Raw genomic sequence first — 20,433 nt, 5'->3', positions numbered from 1 at the left:
CTAACATAAAGACACCCCAGGCATCTTGACTCACTTACTCATAGGCAGGAATAGCACCCTGTCATTAGGCAGAGCGGAGTGGCCTACTCAGGCAGCAAATCTGGGATGTAATGAAAGGACAGCAAATAGTTTCCTTTCCTTAATTTATTATTGCTGCGCTTTTTATAGTCAAGAAAGCGCAGAGGAGCTGGCGAGATTTTTTTTGCCTCCAGTTCTAAACTCGCTTGATTATCCTGGGATATTATGCGCCTCTCTTTTGGAAGGGGGTAGTTATGTGCTTCCCTGCCTCAGGCAGCAAAATTTCTCGGACCAGCCCTGCACAAAGGCACTCCCACAACTCATAGTTAAACCCAGCATGGAGTAGTGGTTTGAGCGTTGAGCGTTGGACTACAACTCTTTGGGGGTCTTTAAGCAGAGATTGGATGACCATCTGTCAGGAGTGCTTAGATGGTGAGTTACTGCATGGCAGAATGGGGTTGGACTGGATGGCCCTTGGGGTCTCTTCCAACTCTATGATTCTGGGGCAAAACAAACCGCCCCAAAATGGTGGGCTGGAAGCGCCCGTTTTAACTCCAGAGGGACACCACAGTATCCAAACCACGCAGTGTCCCTCCGGAGCAAGAATAACCTGCGAAAACCAGGTTCTTTTTATGGCACCTGGCTGATGTCACAAGTGCGCCATTGGCGCACCGGTGACGTAAGCAGCACACAGCAACATCTGTATGCTGTGCATCCCTTATATCATGATGGCGATGCCCATGTGGATGGGACACTGCCATGATGTCACCTATATGGACTAGGGTTCCAGAGCATGCGGTTGCAGCACGCTCTGGAACCCTAGTATCGGCGGAGGCATGCTGCTTTGGGCCTGTCTGTCCTGGGCCTCTATGATTCTATGAACTCTGGAGATCATGGTTCGAATCCCTGCTCAGCCATGGAAACCTATGGGTTGACGTTGGAGAAGACACACACTCTCAGCCCCAGAAAACCCTGCGAAAGTCGGCTGAGTTGGAATGACTTGAAGGGAGCTCTCTTGTAGATTCGGTTCAATTTCTTTTTGCAATGACTATGCAACATGTGGCTGCAAAAAAGATTAGGAAGAGAGAAGTTAAATAAAATTGCCATAAATTACCATAGAGAACCAAAATGTTAATTAGATTTTTATGACTGCAATGTACAAGTTTGCCAATATTCAGGGGAAAGGTTTTTATCTTATATCTTGTGTATTTTGTGTATTTTGACAAGCTTTTTGTAATGGCCTTTGGCAAGCACAGTAACCAATTTGTTTGACTGAAGGCACAGGACAACAGCAAGTCACCTCTGCAACAAACTGTTCGAGTTCTTAATCCACAACAGAGACAAACTGGTTAACAGACTGCCAAAATAAAGCTGCTTGGGGTCTCTTTGGAGGTATGCTCTTTAACTGATGCATGGGTCCTAAGAGTCCAGAGGTTGCGCCAAAGCCACACTCCATTCCTAAGCACTGGAGGGCAGCTTTGGTGCAGCTTCTGGATTCTTAGGGTGCATGCATCATTTAAACAGCATACCTCCAAAGAGACCCAAAGCAGCTTTATTTTGGCAGTCTGTAACAGGCCTTGCTTACTACAACAGATACAAATTGTTTAGGCACCTCCAAAAGAAACACAAAAATTTCACAGGTACTTTCGCAGCTGAGTCAAACTGCTACAGCAAATTGCTAAGGTACTTCCGTGACAGATACAAACTTCCATAATCGATATAAAGTGCTACTTCCACAACAAACTGCAAAGATACTTCCACTGCCGACAGAAAGCTGACATGGAAAAACCCAAACTGCTAAAGTACTTCCGCAATACAAGTTGAGTATCCCTTATCTGCAAAGCTTGGGACCAGAAGTGCTTTTAGTTTCTGAATTTTTTGTTTCATTTATTTTGGAATATTATACAGTTACACCGATTGATTTAGTAAAAAGAAAAGAAATTGGGTAAAAAGAGAAAAGCAGCCTGTTTGTAGTTAGCAAAAGGGAGAGGAGCATAATCATGCCCATTTGCACCATATAACTGCCTGCGCATCGGAATGGCTTTGGGAGGAACCTATTGCACAGGAATCAATAGTGGAAAAGCAATGCGATTGGGAGGCATTGATCTATCAGGTTTTGCCCATCAATGGAAAGGAGCGCCCCAGGAACAGATGGAAGACAAAGCAGCTATAGGACAGACATGGCATCGTGCAATAAGGTATGGCCTACTATAGACACTACTATCCTGGTGTAATTCCACGTTGGCTGCCACATGTGATAAAGTCCTTTGTTTCCCTCTCCTCTGGTTTCACTATGCACACATTCACGAGACTTTGCACAGACCAATGTGATTTCCCTTGATACCCAGTTTTTGAACTCAGCTGCGGTTAACCAAGAGAACCACAGAGGCTCAGTGGTTAGAGCATTACGCTATGACTTTGGAGATCCACATTCAGTTCTCATTGAGTAAGGAAACTCATTGAGGCACCTTGGGCCAGTCTCACTCTCTCTCTTCCCATCTGAATAGAGAATAGGAGAAACATGTGCACAGTTTGGCATGAATTGGATGGACAACGGGTTAGAAGTGTAACTCAATTTTTAATATATATATTAATTTTTATTATCAAAACATGAAACAGTCACAAACAAACACAAGAACATAGTGTCGCTACTTATCTATAAAAGAGAGCATTAAACCTTGTCTAACACCACGAAACAAACATTGTTCCTTCCCTCCTGCTTTCAGTGGAGTCTCAAATAAAGATGTCATAAACATACAGTGGGTCCTTTTTATCCGCTGGGATTTGGTTCCAGGACCCAATACCAACACTGGCTGAATGACAGCCACATTCAGTTGCAAGTATTTGCACGCATGTGTTTGAATGGCAGCTAGGAACATATCCACATTTGCAGAACGGAAGCTGCATTCAATTGCTACTATTCTCATGCAGGTATCTGAGTGGCAGGCAATAACCTATCTACACGCGCCGTGCAAAAGTTGCATTGAGTTGCTGATATTTGCAATTATGTGTTTGATCGGCAGCTAACAACACGTCCTTGTTTCCTGAATGGAAGCTGTATTTAATTGCTGGTACTTGAATGCATGTGTTTGAGAGGCAGCCAGGAACATATCTCTGTGCATGCAGAATGAAAATTGCATTCAGTACCTAGTTATCTGCATAAAAGTACTTCAGTGTCTGTTCATCGTATTCCCCACCATTACAACTCCCATTGGCCTTTGAGAACAAAACCAGAGAGGTTTTGCAACCTGGGAAGGAAGCGCTTCTACCTCCGGCAACATAATTCTTTACTAACTTTCTTTTTGAAAAGAGCTTCAGTTGATTTTAATGATTTTCGTCCCACTGCATGAAAGTCTTTGCATTTGAGTACTATCAGTTCAAACCTCGAGACCTATTCTGCACCAAATTTGCATGCGATATTTTGTTGTAGAAAACAGCATTTCTCCTGAGAGGATACAGCCTTTTCTACACAGAAAATAATATTTTTGAGATGTTTCCTGTGCATGCACAAACCGACCGTGTGCACATTTTTTGTGGAAGAAGTACCCACCGCTGAGAAACACGATGAGAAGAATTCAGGACTGGCAAGAACCTTGGCAACTAAGGATTTGTCCTCTGCAAAAGCTGCACATGGATGTTTCGTGTCGAAAACAGCATTTTCGGCACAGGAAGTATTTTTCTTTGCACAAACAAAAACAAAGCTGTATATGGATGTTTTCTGTGCATACATCCATGTGCAGCTTCTGCATAGAACAAGGCCTCAGGTGCAAAGGTTCTTGTCAGTCCTGAATTCGTCTCACAGGGATGTAGCCAGGATTTTAGGAAGGGGGGGATCCAGACTAAGTGCCACCATTATAATGGGGCTTGGGTGCGGTGGCACAGCAGCACACACCATTCATTTTTCTAATGGAAGTGGGGGGGCCCGGCCCCCAAGTCCCCCCCCCCCTTGGCTACGTCCCTGCGTCTCATTGTGTTCCTCAACAGTGGAAAAGCACATATATATGTGTATATATTTACCATTCTGGCGATGAGTGACGGCCTGTAACCCATTGACTGTGGCTACATCTGAAGAAAGGTGGAGCAGCTACTAACTCAAGGACCAGCTTAACAGGTATGGATGAACCGAGGTGGCTTTAGGTCAGGGCTTGCCGAGGACCCAGGCATGACAGCTGTCAATTGCTTTGGAGCCGGAAATGAAGCATCCTAATATCCAAGGCGCAGGCTGTATAAGGAGACTGAAGTTTGGCGGGGTGGAAAGAATGAGCTCTGGAATTTAGCCCAGGGGAGCGTTCGCATTGTCACAGCGGCCGCGACAACACAGGCTTCGCTCCTGAAAAACCTCCTGGCCTCCAGTCCCAAGCTCTGTTTCTACGATGAGAGGTAGAGAAAGGTGGTGTTTGGCCAGAGAGACTCTTTTGTTTTATTTGTAGGAAGATCTCAAGAAAAGTCGGAGGCTTTCATGGCTGGCATCTATAGCTTTTTTGTGTTTTTTTCAGGCTATATGGCCATGTTCGAGAAGAGTTTATTCCTGATGTTTCACCAGCATCTGTGGCTGGCATCTTCAGAGAATGCTGGCATGGAAGAGAATGGGATCACACAATCTATATACCCCACTCACTTCCATGCCACCATTCTCTGAAGATACCAGCCATGGATGCTGGCGAAACATCAGGAATAAACTCTTCTAGAACATGGCCACATTGCCCGAAAAACCCACAAAAAACTAAAGATCTCAAGAGAGTTGATTTGAAAAACCCAATAAAATTTTAAAAGCAATTATAAACACATGTGTTGACAATACAAAATTATTTTCAAACATCAAAAACGCACATCCCAGCCAGAAGCTTCCCTGCTTACCCATTAAAAGCTTGCTTATCCAAATGAAAGCAAGGAGGGTGCCAACCTAGACTCCTGTGCAAGGGACCTCCAGAAGGTAGGAGTAGCCCCTGAGAAGGTCCTCTCTTGTGTCCTCGCCAGGAGAGCCTACATTGGGGGCAGGACAGAGAGAAAGCCTTGCCATGAAGATCTTAGTGCTCTTGGACGTTCCTATGAGGCGATATGATTTTTCAAACTAGTTGGGTCCTATGGGCATGAGCACTTAGACACTGTAGACTACTCCACATGTGTCTAGAGAGCAGCAATCTCGAAAACATCTTCCCACCTTTCTCACTGCACATGAGATGTAATGCCCTATATCACCTTGTAAGATCATTATACTTCGGTACCACTCCAACCGCCAGGGCTGCATCCTACACAATCCCAAGATACACAGTTTGGGGAGGCACTAGAGCTCTGTGGCTGAGAATCTAAAATACTTCACGGAACTACAAATCCCAGGATTTTATGGTAATTGAAGTGGTATCGCTATGCTATAATTGTGCAATGTGGAAGAGATCTAAACCTTTGTATTATTTATTCTCACATCCATGAACAAAGTGTTCCTATTGTCGTCTCCTGGCTGCAAGATTATAGTGTCTGATGAAGCATTCTCCCAGTATTCACATTTGGGAAAGCTTTATGCAGAAATAGATTTTTTTTCTGAATGAAAAACATGGATTTCCCACATGAAAACACACTGACTGAGATCTTGTATGGGAGACAGAGGGGTCATTCAGAAGTCACTTTTTAAGCATGATGATGCAGATAATCTCACTCATGCATCCCAGGTTTGTTGTTCACACTTTGGAATTGCATCGATGCACATCTCTGCAGGTTCGGCTGCTCACATGCGCAAGTACTCAAATAAAGATGGACAATGGGAATGCATTCAGACACATGCTCAAGGCATGCAGAATTTTATCCTGGATCTATTCACATTGGTTATTCACACTGCTGACCGAGGAAAACCTTTTTTAAAACTTTGGGAGGGGAACCAATATCGATTATCCCAGACTAGTGAGGTTTTTTGCAGCCCCCCTAAACTTAATCTGGTGCATGTGAACAACGGAGATTCAACCCAGATTCACTCTGGATTATTTTCCCCATCTGAATAACCCAAGAACAAGCGTCTTTATCACACTAGGGGAGATCCCGCGGGAAAATGGGAATGAAACACCATTTAAAGTACATTCAAATTTAAACCAAATTTGCAAATTCAGTTAGTTTATCACACTAAGCGAGTGCCCAAGTGAAATAACGCGAAGTTAATCTGAACGCAAAGCAGAGGAAAACAGCAGCTTTTAAACTTTCGGATCGTTCTGAAAGTAAAAAGCTGCCAGTTTTCTCTGCTTTGCGTTCGGATTAATTTCGCGCTATTTCCCATTAACTACGACGTCGTGTGATAAACTTTGGGCATTTCCAGGTTTTCTTTGGTTTAAACCTAGTTTAACTCCCGTTTTCCTGCAGAATCTCGCTAGTGTGATGATTTGGTTTTCCAAATTCCACCTTGCTTCCTCTGTGAAAAAGCACTGAAGGATTGGGGCAGGAGGCTGAAGAATAATGTATCCAGCTCCCTCCCTCCAATGACCTGCAATACTTCCAGGAGTGGGAAGGATCCCTGCCCCTTTACCAGTGCCACAGACAGACTTTGGTTGGTACAGCTGCCTGGCTTTCAAGGAGGGTTGGGCATGCGTTTGCAGATGTGGCAAAGGTGCCAAGACTGTAAATAATGAATAGCAAAATTCACAATGTTGTGGGTGCTGTTTACAACACCGTAAATACTGAACGGGGTGCCAGCCACTGTCTTCCCAGTAGGAAACGTGGGTGAGTGTGTGTTGAAGGAGCATGGAAGAGGACACGGCTGGCACCTTGAAGAGGAGCAGTCCACACACATTTCACTGCAACAGGGCTCTGTATACTTGGGAAAGCCAAAGAGAGATGTGGGGTGAGGAGGGCAGGGAGCACCCATTTTCCCCCTGTTGTGGGAACGGGAAGGGGACACTCGGGGTCGCGCATCACCGAGAAAAAACAGATTTTACCGCACACCAAAGTGTCCTCAAAATGGTCCCATTCCATTCCTTGGCTCCAAGCCGATCCTATTCAGTGCTGAAGGGCACCATTTTGCTCGGTCAGAAGACTTCTGACCCGAACATTTAACGCCCCTCAGCACTGAAAGGTTTTGGAAGTGGAAGAGATCCCAAGTGACATCTAGTCCAACCCCATTTTGCCATGCAGGAACTCTCAATCAAAGCATCCCCAACAGATGGCCATCCAGCCTCTGTTTAAAGACCTCTAGGGAAGGAGACTCCACTACTCTCCAAGGGAATGTCTTCCACTGTGCAACAGCCCTTACTGTCAGGATGTTGCTCCTAATGTTGAGCTGGAATCTCTTTTCCTGGAGCTTGCATCCATTGCTCTAGGTCCTAGTCTCTGGAGCAGCAGAAAACAAGCTTGCTCCCTCCTCAGTATGGCATCCCTTCAAGAATTTAAACAGGGCTCTCATATCATCTCTTAACCTTCTCTTCTCCAGGCTAAACATCCCCAGCTCCCTCAGTCGTTCCTCATAGGGCATGGTTTCCAGGCCCTTCACTATTTTAGTCGCCTTCCTTTGGACATGCTCCAGTTTCTCAACATCCTTTTTGAATTGTGGTGCCCTGAACTGGACACAGTCCTCCAGTTGAGGCTTTTTTTTTTGGAGGGCAGAATTCTTATTTAGGCAAGCAACGGCCTCATTTCACCCCCTTGCCCAAGATCTGCTCCGTTGCTCATGGGGATACAGGAATTTCAATGAGGGAGATTTGGGAGTGCATGAACCTAGCAGCTGGTGACAGGGAAGACAGAGAGAGCCACCTGCAAACTGGAGTCCTGTCATTCCTTATTGTTCGGCTGTGACTAAAAGACTGGGAAAGAGGCAGTTCCGGAGTGTTCCACGCTGGCCGGGTGCCAAGCGATGCAACGAGACACCTTGCACCTTGCGCCACACTTGCAACCTCCTGGTATCTTTGTGAGGTGTCTCCCACACACGCCTTCTCGGCATATAAAACAGTGGCCGGGGAGGAGGCCCTCAACAGCAGACTAAATTCCTCAGAGCAGGTAAGTCAGCCATCCTCCATCGGGACACTTTGGGTTGGCTCTGGTCCCCAAAGAGAAGGGTGTGTGTTTGCGTGTGTGTGGTTGTCTGTGGTGGTCTCGGTGGAGAAAATTTACTCCTCTATTTTGCCTTCCATCCATTCCTCAACCACACCCCTTTCTTCCTTTGCTTTGCCTCATCCTTTCGGACAAGTTCGGGCAGCTTCCAAACATTCGCTTTCCTGCACATTTTGTTTCAGCTTGGGAAAGATTGAATTGAGGTGGCGATGAGTGTGGGAGAAGGAAAGGAGGTACAAGCATCTTGAGAATCTTTAAAGTTTCCTTTCTCTCTCTTTTGCCTTCGTCAGACAAATCCTGGTGTCGGATTCAAAGCCTGTCAGTAGGAAACTACCCGGTGGATCTTGAGGAACCGACTCCCGTATTTCGGAGAGCCAAAGGGGAAACATTTGCCGGTGCGCCAAATCGACTCACTCCAGGAAGGATGGGTTGCAGATGCTGCAAGAGGAGAAAGGTCAGTTGAATATGTCATTAGATCTAGTTTTCCGCGGAAGGGAAGTCTTTCTGAAATGGAAGGATGGCGTACAGGTGTACGGGTTTGTGTTTTGAAGGGGAGAGATGTAGAGGATTCAAGTTTGGGGTTACCTGTAGAATCATCTTCTTAAATGAACTCAATGGTGGTCTCTGAGAGATCCAGATCATTTCATGCCCTTGAGAGGTTGATGATGTTGGCCTAAAGAGTTGGATGATGTTGACCAAAGATGAAGGATCATTTTGTGGTACAGCGAACTCAGATGGTTGATCAGAGATGGACGGTTGGCCATCTTCATCCCTTCCAAACCCATGTTCATCACTTTCATTAAGGCATTCACAAACTTTATTAGCAAAAGGCATCAAGTCCATATATCCTTTTGGAATATCGGTATCCCTTGAGACAGTAGGACCGAGAAACAGCTCCCTTTATGTAACCAGTTGCCTATCGTGAAATGCCAGGCTCTGTCTTTCCAACCAAACCTGTTCTTTCCAGTTCGGTAGCAATCCGGTGTTGGGGCCTAGCAAGACTTGGCTAACACTTTGGCAAAGTTCTCCTCTCTTTCAGAGGGAACTTGCCTCCTGAGACAGATTGAAATGTTTCAACTAGTAAGCTCCCAATGGGAGAGGCTTGTGCCAGGGGTGGGGTGGGGTGGGATAGATTTGGGCAATATTGTCAGAAGAAGCCGAGAATGGTGCCAATTGTGTGTTGAGTCAGAGGTTGCCGTCGCCAATTGGAATGACTGGGGATGATGAGGCCAATAAATAGGAGAGAAGGGAAGCCAAACAAGGTGGTTGTTCTTAATCTCGCTTTCCCGAACTAGCGTCCAGTGAATGTGATGGACTTGGGTGATGCGTTCCCATAATCCCTGGGCTCCAGATTAGGGGAAGTTGGCGCAAGGTGTTTGCAAACATTTAGGTCAGGATTGGTCACCTGCAGCAGGTCTAGGGTCAATTTTCCTTCCTCTCAACCCTCCAAGGGCTACACAGACTGGCAAAAGCCCAAACAGAAAGCGGTCAAGAAACAAAACAGGAAGGACTAAGACCTATTTGAAAGGTGGACTGCCTTCCTAAAAGGGGTGGTCTGAGGAATCTGGGGTCAGAAGAACAAATTTCAGGGTCGCATGCAGCCCCATGGATGCCCATTTGGTGGGTCTAATGTGCCAAGGGATCAAGAGACTCTTGTGTGACTACGGATCACATCTGATCCTGATGGGCGTGAGCACTGATAGCACACCGGATCTCAAAATAACGCAAATGGTGCCTATCATGGATGCTGCTGAGTGGCCCTAAGTGGATTTTAGACATCTCAGGATTAACGTCCTGGCTTCCGGAGGAATTACGTTCAGCCGGGGAAACGCCCCACTGGTTCTTGCTTCTCTCAGCTTTTGGACAGGTTCTTCCGGATCATTCCTTTTTCTCCTTAGTCTTTATTTAGAAAAACATCAACATGCAACCCCAGAATAATAGCAAAGCAAACTTATGATTCCAATATGGAATATTGATAGAATCATAGAATCATAGAGTTGGAAGAGGCCCCAAGGGCCATCCAGTCCAACTCCATTCTGCCATGCAGGAACTCTCAATCAAAGTATACCCAACAGATGGCCATCCAGCCTCTGTTTAAAGACCTCCAAGGTCAGCATTTGTGATTAAGATTTCTTTTTATTTGAAAAAAATATATATAAATAAGCCAAGATCCAAATGTGGTATCGAGACTGGAATAATCATCCCTAATACTCTCAATGACGTCGAAAACCTGCCCCAGATGTGTCACAGTGTTTCCCCAGAACAGGTTTTGAGGATGGAGGTTGCAGAAAGGAAAGGAGTCATTGGCCCGGTCCAGATGGACTCTTTAACATGTCCTGGCAACATGCTAGGGTTGCCTCAGGGTGCCATTTCCAGACGCACCACAACCCTAGCATGTTACCAGGACGTCATCGCTGCATGTCGACGTATACATGGTGCACGTAGCAATGATGTCATTCCTGCGCGGCATCCAGATGGAGCCGCGCAGCAGCAACATGCTAACGTCTTCACTACCTATTTGCGGCGGCACAAAAAGGAGCTGCGTTTTAGCGCTCCTTTTTCTTTAGCGTAGCTGCGCCGCGCAATATGGTTGTTGCGGCACAGCTACAGGAGAAAGAGAGGTGGGCTCCCGGCCGCCTCTTTCTGGCCTCTGATTAGAAGGTGAAAAGAGTGGTAAAAGATTCAGGATCCAGCAGACCTACATCACTGGACCCAGTATGGAAGCCCTAGAACAGGAGTGGGAATCAGCAGGCCCTCCAGATGTTGTTGGACTACAAGACTCCAGGCCTCGGAGGTGGAAAAGATCTGCTGGACCTGATCCTATTCCCCCACCACCACTCCCTTTTCCTTTTGTGTCGTGTCTTTTAGATTGTAAGCCTGAGGGCAGGGAACCGTCTGACTAAAAAAAATTGATGTACAGCGCTGTGTAAACTTACAGCGCTTTATAAATAAAGGTTAATAATAATAATAATAATAATAATTCCCAGCAGCCCCAGCAGCCCCAGCTAATGGAGAAGAGTGCTGGGAGTTGCAGTCCAATGACACTGGGAAGACTCCAACGCTGCCTTTTTAGACTGCTGTTCTCAGCATGCTGACTCATGACTAAATCCTATGGAACTGGATGGACTCCATACCAAAGGATGGAACGCTTCACTCTTGCTGGATTCCTTTGAAGGGAGGCACATGATCCATGATCACTTTATCATGCTTAAGGCTTTTAAGCTTTTCTTTTATCTTTCTCTGATCATCCCTGTCTCCAACAGCATCCACAGTCTGGAATTCTTTAAAATATAAACCTCATTCCTATTTGTTGGTCCCAATAAGAGTAGACCCATTGAAACAATAGGAGTTATCTACGTACTTCAACTCCAGTAAGTGATTCAATTAGGAACGTATTGCACGAGGAAAGAAAGTGGAAGTTCAGTTGGCTTTCTCCATGCCTTTAGTGCCTGGAATTCTATTTCTTCAATTTTCTTTCTTTAGGAGACAGTCGTAAAAGCGAGTCCTTTTCGCTCGCCATAAAAATCACTTCGTCAAAAGATTTGCTTTTATGACCATCGACCAAGGGAAGAGAACTGAAGACTAAACCATAGGTACATAGGAGTTTATCACACTAGCAAAATCCCATAGGAAAACGGGATTTAAACGAGAGTTAAATTAAATCCATATTTAAACAGAACCCAGAAATTCGGGAAGTTTATCACACCGAATTACTGCTAAAGTGAAACGACACAAAGTTAAACCAAAATTAAAGCAGAGAAAAATGCCACCTTTTGACTTTCGGAATTTCCTGAAAGCAAAAAGCTGCCGTTTTCCTCCGGTTTAATTTCGGTTTAACTTTGCGTCATTTTGCATTAATGGCGACGCCGTGCGATAAACTTCGTGCGTTTCCGGGTTTTCCTCTAATTTAACTCTCGTTTAAATCCCACAGGAGCTCGCTAGTGTGATAAACTCCATAGAAAAGTGCTACTATCCAACTGGATTTCTGTTTTCTTTCCTTGTGTGATAGTCTATCCTAGTTGGGGCTCACAAACAAGATTCATGAATGCAAACCAGGAGACCCTACTGTTGTTGTCTTTGTTTTGGAGGAGGGATAAAATGGAATTGCGATTGAAAATTTCACATTGTTATATTAAAGGGATGGCGATTCTATTCGCATGTAGAAAACCTAGGAGCCTAGACATATCCTAGAGAACGAAATGAATCATATTCCGTGGGAAGCCATCCTAGTTTGGAATAACAGAGAAGATTTCAGAGAGTTCCTTTCATCCTCCACCTTTCCTAATTTGCTGAATTTTCTCTCATACTATCTTTTTCCCATGGGGAAAAAAATCCTCCTACTGAGAAATGCTACCTTTTTTGACCCCGTTCCTTACAGTTCCTCCGGTCAGCAATGTAACTTTTCCAAGCTCCGTTCCCCCGTATCTACAAAGGTTTGGGGTCTTGTGAAGGATTTCCACCTTGCCTTAGAAAATCATTGGGAAATGTTTCCGCTTCTGGAGAAATCTGGTGAAAGTAACCCCAATTTCTCAGTTTAGGACAGAGGATTTTGCAAACCTTTAGCTTAAGGTTCTAGATAAAAGGGCAAGGTGTTGCATTTAAAGATGGCAAAGCAGGCCTGTGGATTGACATCTCGTGGTCCCGGTATGGAATTAGGATTCCTACAAACACATTTTTGAGGGGCACATTCCTAGAAAAAGCAGATGCGGTGGTACATTGGGTTGTGCAAAAAGGGTTCAGGCCTTGCCAGCTTGACTATGAATCTGATCTGCAGTGTTCGGGATCAAAGCGGATTGGTATATGGTACCTGTAGGGAATAGTGGTGCATTGCGCATATATATATATATATATATATATATATATATATATATGGGCAGTCTGAAATTGGGTAGCTGCTAAATTAAAACATAATATGCTCTCACAGTCCTACAGTTGCCTCAGGGGGAGGATGATGGATTTTTCTTCTCGAGTAGTACAAGGTTCCCACAGCAATAATGTTGTGCATGATGCACTGAAACTTAACCTTAGGTCCCAAACATCTCTTAGAGCAAGCGGTTGCATTAACCCCCCAGAAGGTATTGCAGGGCCACCCCCCCATCTTTTCCGCTACCTCCACAAAAAAACCCAAATACCCCTAAATATCTTTTAGGAACCTTGGAGAGATAAGTTCACCATGTTGACATGGCATTTTATGCGCAGAAGGATCCTCCTATAGCAACAAAAGCTAGTGACCAGCCATCACAATGCTTTGATTGTGAGTTCCTGCATGGCAGGGGGTTGGACTGGATGGCCCTTGGGGTCTCTTCCAACTCTAGGATTCTATGATTCTACGATCTTTTCCTGTCCACTTCCACTCCTGGGCTTGCAATGGCCTTGGGCATCAAAAATGTTGCAAAAATGTCTACTCCTTCCCGAGGGCATTGGGGACAAAACATTTCTAGGAGCTCTGGAGACCACACATTGCCCATCGATGCCATAAAGACCTAGTATGCCTCTTGTCCCTTTGCCTTGTTCTGCTTCTCTTCCAACAGCGATGGGAAACCAGGCATTACAGGGCCACAGCACCTAACGTACCTGGACACTGCAGCCATGCTAAGGGACCATAGCTTTCCTCCCACCCCGGGTTATTGGAACAAACTCTCAGGCCTTCTTCAGCCTTGGTTGTTGTTCACTGACCTCGAGTCACCTCTGACTTATATTGTTTATGGGATTTCTCCAAGACCCCATGTCTTGAGCTGCTTTGCTCGGTCCTTCAAGCTCAGGCCCATGGCCTCCTTGACTGAGTCTAACCATCTGGCATGCAGTCTTCTCTTTCTACTGCCTTCTATTTTTCCTAGCATCATTCACTTTTCTAATGAGTCCTTCCTTCTCGTGATGTGGCCAAAGTAATACGGCCTTGATCCATCTTGGTTTCCAGGGAGAATTCAGTTTGATCTGCTCTCAGACCAATTCATTTGGCTCTCCATGGTACTCTTAGCACTCTTCTCCAGCGCCACATCTCAGCTGAGTTGTTCTTCTTTCTATCAGCTTTCTACACAGTCTGGCTCTCACGTCTGTACATTGTGATTAACCCTCCAGGAGATACTGGAGAATGCAATGGCTTGGATGATCATAAAACCTTCCCAATGTTTTGAAACGCCATTCGTGCCCAATCATTACCAGACAAGCTGGGCACCGGGTTGGAAAAAATGCTACTCTCCTTTGGGTTAATTGGATGAGACATCACCAAGTCTTTTTGATCCTTGGTTAGGATAAACTAATCAAAGGCTGAAGGCTTTCATGGCCAGCATCCATAGTTTTTTGTGGGTTTGTCGGGTGACGTGGCCATGTTCTAGAAGAGTTTATTCCTGACATTTCACCGGCATCTGTCGCTTTGGCATCTTCAGAGAATGCTGGCATGGAAGAGAGTAAGGTCACACAATATATATATGCCCCACTCATTCCCATGCCAATATTCTCTGAAGATGCCAGCCACAGGGATGCTTGGTTACCTTAAAAAGAAGCACCATGTCCTTTTATCTGGGGCTGTGAACAAGACTTTTTGAGGAGTCAGGATTCTGGATCGCGGATGTGGGAAAGATCCTGGATAAACAGGAAAGATTCTCCCAACCTTAAGGAGTCAGTCCATCAATCTGCATCAATCCATCCCCAGCTGGAATGGGTTCACCATCATTTTTTACTAAAGCAAATTAAAACGGGAGCCACGTTTTGGCAAATTCTGCTCTATAGAAGAGTGAATAGTATAGATATAGTATAGCTTCATGCCCATGGGTCTATAGGCAAGACGTCTGGTTTCTTTGAGGTCTTGTTAGGACAAGTGTTGGGAATGAAGTGGATGGTATCTGAATAATAACATTTAATATGTATTAATATTAAGCCTAGGAACAATCACTCTCCCATCCAATGGTAGCTACAGCCTTGTTACAGATGGATCTGTTTTGATGTGGAAATGAGGAAAGATGGAGGGGCCATATTCATATCTGGTCTAAAGATGGAGAGGAAGAGAAGGTGCATCTTCATAATCTACTCACCTGATCTGAGCCTTTTTCATGCCACATAGTTACAGCGCAATGGTTTGACTTTAACTGCCACGGCTGCATTCTGAGGAATCCTGGGTTTTGTAGTCTGGGGAGATTCTATAGTTCCTTGACTCAGAATCCTAAATACAGTGAGCCCTTGGTTATCTGCTGGGGTTTGGTTCGTGGATACCAAAGTCTGTAGATGTTTGAATTTTACTATATACAGCGGGATAGCAAAATGGTGTATTGTACATAAAATGAAATGAAATTTATTATGGTCAATGACCAGCACAAAACAATACAATGCGGTACAATATTATACAGTGATCAATAGAAAAAACAATGCAAGCAATACACTACAGATACAAAACAATGGAATACAGCTTGGAGATGCCTCAAACAAGGGTTAATAGGTACTGGGCTGTAACTACGGTATATAAAATGGCAAAATGAAGGTGTGTTGTGGGTTTTTTGGACTATGTGGTCATGTTCTAGAAGAGTTTATTCCTGACGTTTCACCAGCATCTGTGGATGGCATCTTGAGAGAATGCTGGCATGGAAGAGAGTTGGATATATACACACACACTGTGTGACCCTGGGTAGGGAGGAGTGATTTCCATGTTTAATCTGAGTATTGGTGTTTTAATCTGAATATTGGTGTGTGTGTGTCTATATATATATATATATATATATATATATATATATATATCCAACCCTCTTCCATGCTAGCATTCTCTCAAGATGCTAGCCACTCTTCTAGAACATGGACACATAGCCCAAAAAAACCCGCAACAAACTATGGATGCTGGTCAGGAAAGCCTTCGACTTCTCAAAATTAAGGTTTGCTTTTGGGGAAAGATTCAAAAATATATTTCCACATTGAATCTGTGGATGCAGAATTCATAGGTACAGTGGTCCAACTGTAACTCGTCTGTAAGCTGCAAGTGCCACAGTTCCACAGGATATTGCCACAGCCGTTCAAGTAGATCCCTGATGCTATTATTGTATGGCGTAAAAGGGCCCCTGGAATGAGGTTGGACTCTTTGAGCCTCGCCCTTTTTGGGGTGGTGAGAATGGATATTGAGTAGAAAGTAGAACGGATATCATCTGGAGATTGCTCATTGGAGCCGGTATGCAATCTTGAGAGTCTCAAAGGCTGGTAGCTGGAGTTTCAGGGAGTGTGTAGTTGTGTGGGAGGGAGACGGGCTGGTTCAACGGCTTTGTCAAGAGATCCGACTTTTGCTGATGTCTGGCAACTCACAATAATTCCATCTCCACCTTTCTCCTCCTGTGTCTCCTTCTCAATCTTTCTCCGACTCTTCTGGCTACTTCAGGACAGCCAAGAACTCACGGACGTTGAGAGGGCCATCGAAATCGTCATCAACAACTTCCACTGTCATGCTGTCAAGGGCCGCAAAGAGTGCATCACCCCCAATGAGCTGAAAGAACTGGTGGGACAGAGGCTGCCACATTTAGCAAAGGTGAGGAGAGATGCCAATTTGGGGAGCAGAGGGCCCAAACCAAAGAAGACCATGCAAGGTTTCCAACTGGGCAGACAGAGCTGGCTCACAACTACCTTGTAAGATCTCCCAAGCAGAGGTCCAAGTTCTCACTTCATCTATACACAGATGTAGGTCATTTGGTCTGGTATCCTCCAGATATTTCGGACCATAACTCCCAAAATCCTTGGCCCTGCTGGCTGAGTAGATGGGAGCTATGGTCCAGAACATCTGGAGGACAGCAGAAGCTCTACCTATCCAGGTGTAAACTCCTTTGCCCAATGTTTTGGCTTACAAGGCCCATCAGCTCCACCCAGAATGATGAATGTGAAAGGACTGTGGTATTCATAGTATTACAAATCTGGAGGTTTGACCATTCCCCACCCTTCGTCTTGATATAAGACTCTCAACTGTGGTGGAAATTAAAGGGCAACCGTGTCCTTCCCCACTCTCCATTTTTGTTTTGTTTTGGGTGGCCACCCCATCCTGGTCAATGCAAGTGGATGGAGCCAATCCTTTAAAATGGCTGGCATCTTCAAAGAATGCTGGCATAGAAGTGAGTGGGATACACACCCACACCCACACACACACCCACACACACACACACACACACACACAAACACACACACACACACACACTGTGTGGCCCTGGGTTGGGAGGAGTATATTTTGGAGCCAACACCAACAAGCCCTACCTCTTGTATTCCCTGTTATGATAGGCTGTATCACCCTTGTGTGGTGATACCAAAGGCCACAGAACGAACCCTCTGCTCTCTGCTTATGATTTGTGTGTGTTTTGTTAATCGCTCCCTTTTCTCAAAACAGGGGGCTTGCGCGCTGGAGGAGAAGATCGAGTGCCTTGGAGACAACGAAGAGGCCAGACTCCAGTTTGGTGAATACTGGGATATCATGGGGGATGCAGCTAAGGGTTGTCGAGTTCCAGGAAGCAAGAAGTAACACACACCGGGGAAGATCAGAACCACAAGGCCTTGGACCATTTACACAGAAAGAACAAGAGACTCTCCACCATGACGTCAATCGGTTTTCAATTCAGTGTTAAGAAATTGGGGCAGCAGCTCCCTCTCCCCTCTGGTTTTCTCTGCTTCTGGAATATCGAATTCTAGAGCTGATCTCCTTTCTTCCAGTCAAGAAGCTTTCAATTCCTATCCCAGTTTTTTCTTGGTCATAGGGTTGCTCCAGAACAACACTGTTGCTAGCCTGCCAGAATCTTGACATTCTGGGTTCCTGACCGCTCAACTCTAGAACCTTTCAACTGTGGGGTTTTGTAGGATGGGCTCAGGAACCATAAGGCATCATTTTGGCCAATGGTTGTAGAATGCACATTAGTTTCTTTTGTCTCTTCAGCCCTTCCGACCTTTACCTTAAAAAGTTTAAAACGTTTGGTTCTAGACCCATTAGACCTTAGAGACTTCTGGATCTAGGAGCTTTCCAATGTGATGTCTCTCTCCTTTTTTCTACTTCTGGAACCTGGATGCTGCAGGCTCTGAAAATGTTAAATAATATTGATGTATATTTAATGGGAATGATAAAATTCATCAAAACTTTTTATTTCCTCAGTTTTGATTTACTTTTTTTAAAAGATTCCTCACATCAACTTTTTTGTTTTGTTTTGTTGCCCTGAATGAGATATTGATATTCCCCCCCCCTCCATTTGCCCATTTTCCATAGCATTGATGATGCTTTCCTCCATCAAGTTTGTTTGTGGGCTATGGGTTTAAACAACAGAAATCAGGACTCCATCCTGAATTTTGTCTCTTGGATCAAAGGGAATGCAAAGTTAGTCACCCACAGCGTTCCGAAATCAGATTAGATTTGACCACATGAATCAGGACTAGGGCCATAAGAGAAGTTGTAAGCACACCAAACTCATAGGACTACCACAATAAAAAGATGCATCAGACAATGACAATTAGAAGGCTACCCAAAGCCTTTTCTGTGCCAACCTTCAGCAATGGTTGAATGGAGTCTTCCTTTCTTTCTTTCATTCACGAAATGCAACAATCTGATGCATGTGAAGGGCAAAGAGAAAACTTCTCCATTCCCTCAAAGGGACCTTGCGTAGTGGATCTGCAAGATATCCTAATCTGTGGAAACTCCCTAGTTCGTCTATGCAAGATTCACTGGGGACCTTAATAGAGACATATAAGAAATGGCATCAGTAGCTGCATAGAGCAGGACTTCTGTTTCCATTCCACTCCTGGGGAGGGAAGCATCATCCAGTGATAAGAACCAGAGGCTAGGTATTAAGGCCCAGTACATACCTTCGGGAAAGGGCAGCTGGTGGCGGCCGGTTTTCCCATGGAGGGACGCCGCAGGAGCCAAAGTGCCCGGCGTCCCTCCACCCCCAAAAGAACTAAAAAAACCAGGTTCTTTTTAGGTCGGTTCGCACACGTTACAAGTGTGCCATTGGTGCACTCGTGATGTAAGCAATGCTCAGTGATATGTATATGCTGCGTGTCGCTTACGCCAAGATGGCAGCCCCCATGTGGACGGGAGGCCGCCATTAGGCCACTGCCCACACGTCGTAGGGTTCTGGAGTGTGTGGTTGCTGCGTGTTCCAGAACCCTAATATCAGCGGGAGCACGGCGCTTTTGGCCTATGCCTTGGCTGAGAAGGAGCAGCAAATGAGCCTTTAGTTTTGACATTGGCTTCGCTCTGAACAAACTGCCACATCATTTGAGAAAAGACCCTAATGTTTTCTGAAATAGATCCACATGATGCCCTTTGAAAAGTGACATTTAGGACCCAAAGTCCCAGGATCCTCCCAAGCTGGGGAGATTCTGGGAGTTATGTAGTTGCAAAAGTGACTTTTTCAAGTTCATTGCTGTCTCCATGAAGCCACTCAGCAAGCGGTCCTCCGATGAGTGGCACCCTTCATTATGACCTCTCATGTTTCATCCTATATTTTTTGTTGTTGTAAAAATTGATGGAATAAAAAAAGAAAGAAAAACAAGGAAAAAATCTGTGTTTCATTATCAAATTGTCTTTTCCCTTGTTCGCTCTATGTTTAAAGCAAAAGATATAGGGGACAGGTTCAATCTACGGGTATGGCTCAGTTGACTAAGTCGATGTTTGCCCGAGCATGGCTCCTTAAATGGAAAATTTGACGCCAGAGCCAAAAATAACATGGCAACAGTAGGGAGAGGTTCCTATGTCGCCAAAAACAAGAGCAGTTCAACAAATTATTGCAAACGTCTAGCAATAGGCTCATGTTAAATGAAAGAGCCTGGAGAGGTGAGCCACGCATCAGTAAACAAAAAATATTTTGAACCTTCTAAAGACACCTTCAAATCGTCTTCTAAAATGCACCCAGGGATTATATTTTTATTTACCAGCTTCCACTTTTCTTGCAATTTCTTTCCCAGCTCAAGCTTTATTGCACTGTATTCTCAATACACATTGCTACAATCCAGTGTTGAATGAACATCTGTGCTTTGCCACCCTTCCTTCACCATCCTCCCAATTCTGATGTGGCTAAAAACCGAACAAACTTCCAGCTAGACAGAAGACATGGGGAAAGGGGGGATGATGTAAAAACACTTTGTAAAAAAGGGTTCCTTTGTCAGAGGCTTGGGTGCTATCTGCACTGGCCAGAATACTCTAGAGCAGCCTGAAATATTCTGGCCCTGGAGCTGTCCTGACCTCCCACCATTACCTTGGCTCTCCATTCTGATGCCAGGCATTGTTCACATATGCATTCCAATGCACCGCCTGGTGCAGCCATCACTGGTAAGAGTTGCATGCTTCTGATGTCAGAACAAGACACCCAGCCTTGATCACATTGCTGGGTGCTTCGTTCCGACCTCCAAATGAATGAGTTGCCGCAGCGGCAGCCATGCCAAATGGCACAG

At 45.0% G+C, this 20,433-nt stretch overlaps 1 protein-coding gene across 1 annotated transcript; it reads left to right on the top strand.

Annotated features, from left to right (window-relative positions):
• The first annotated feature begins 396 nt into the window (after positions 1–396).
• On the top strand, positions 397–19,543 carry LOC121915819 (protein S100-A14-like). The gene is made up of 4 exons (XM_042440357.1): positions 397–450; positions 8,334–8,497; positions 16,397–16,543; positions 17,387–19,543. Exons 1-4 carry the CDS (start codon positions 423–425, stop codon positions 17,516–17,518), a joined length of 471 nt encoding a protein of 156 aa, XP_042296291.1. The 5' UTR covers positions 397–422; the 3' UTR covers positions 17,519–19,543.
• Positions 19,544–20,433: the final 890 nt, after the last annotated feature.

Source organism: Sceloporus undulatus, chromosome 9, assembly GCF_019175285.1.
Source record: "Sceloporus undulatus isolate JIND9_A2432 ecotype Alabama chromosome 9, SceUnd_v1.1, whole genome shotgun sequence".
Lineage (NCBI taxonomy): Eukaryota > Metazoa > Chordata > Lepidosauria > Squamata > Phrynosomatidae > Sceloporus > Sceloporus undulatus.
Note: the sequence above shows the minus strand (reverse complement) of the source record. Positions and strands in the feature narration are given on the sequence as shown.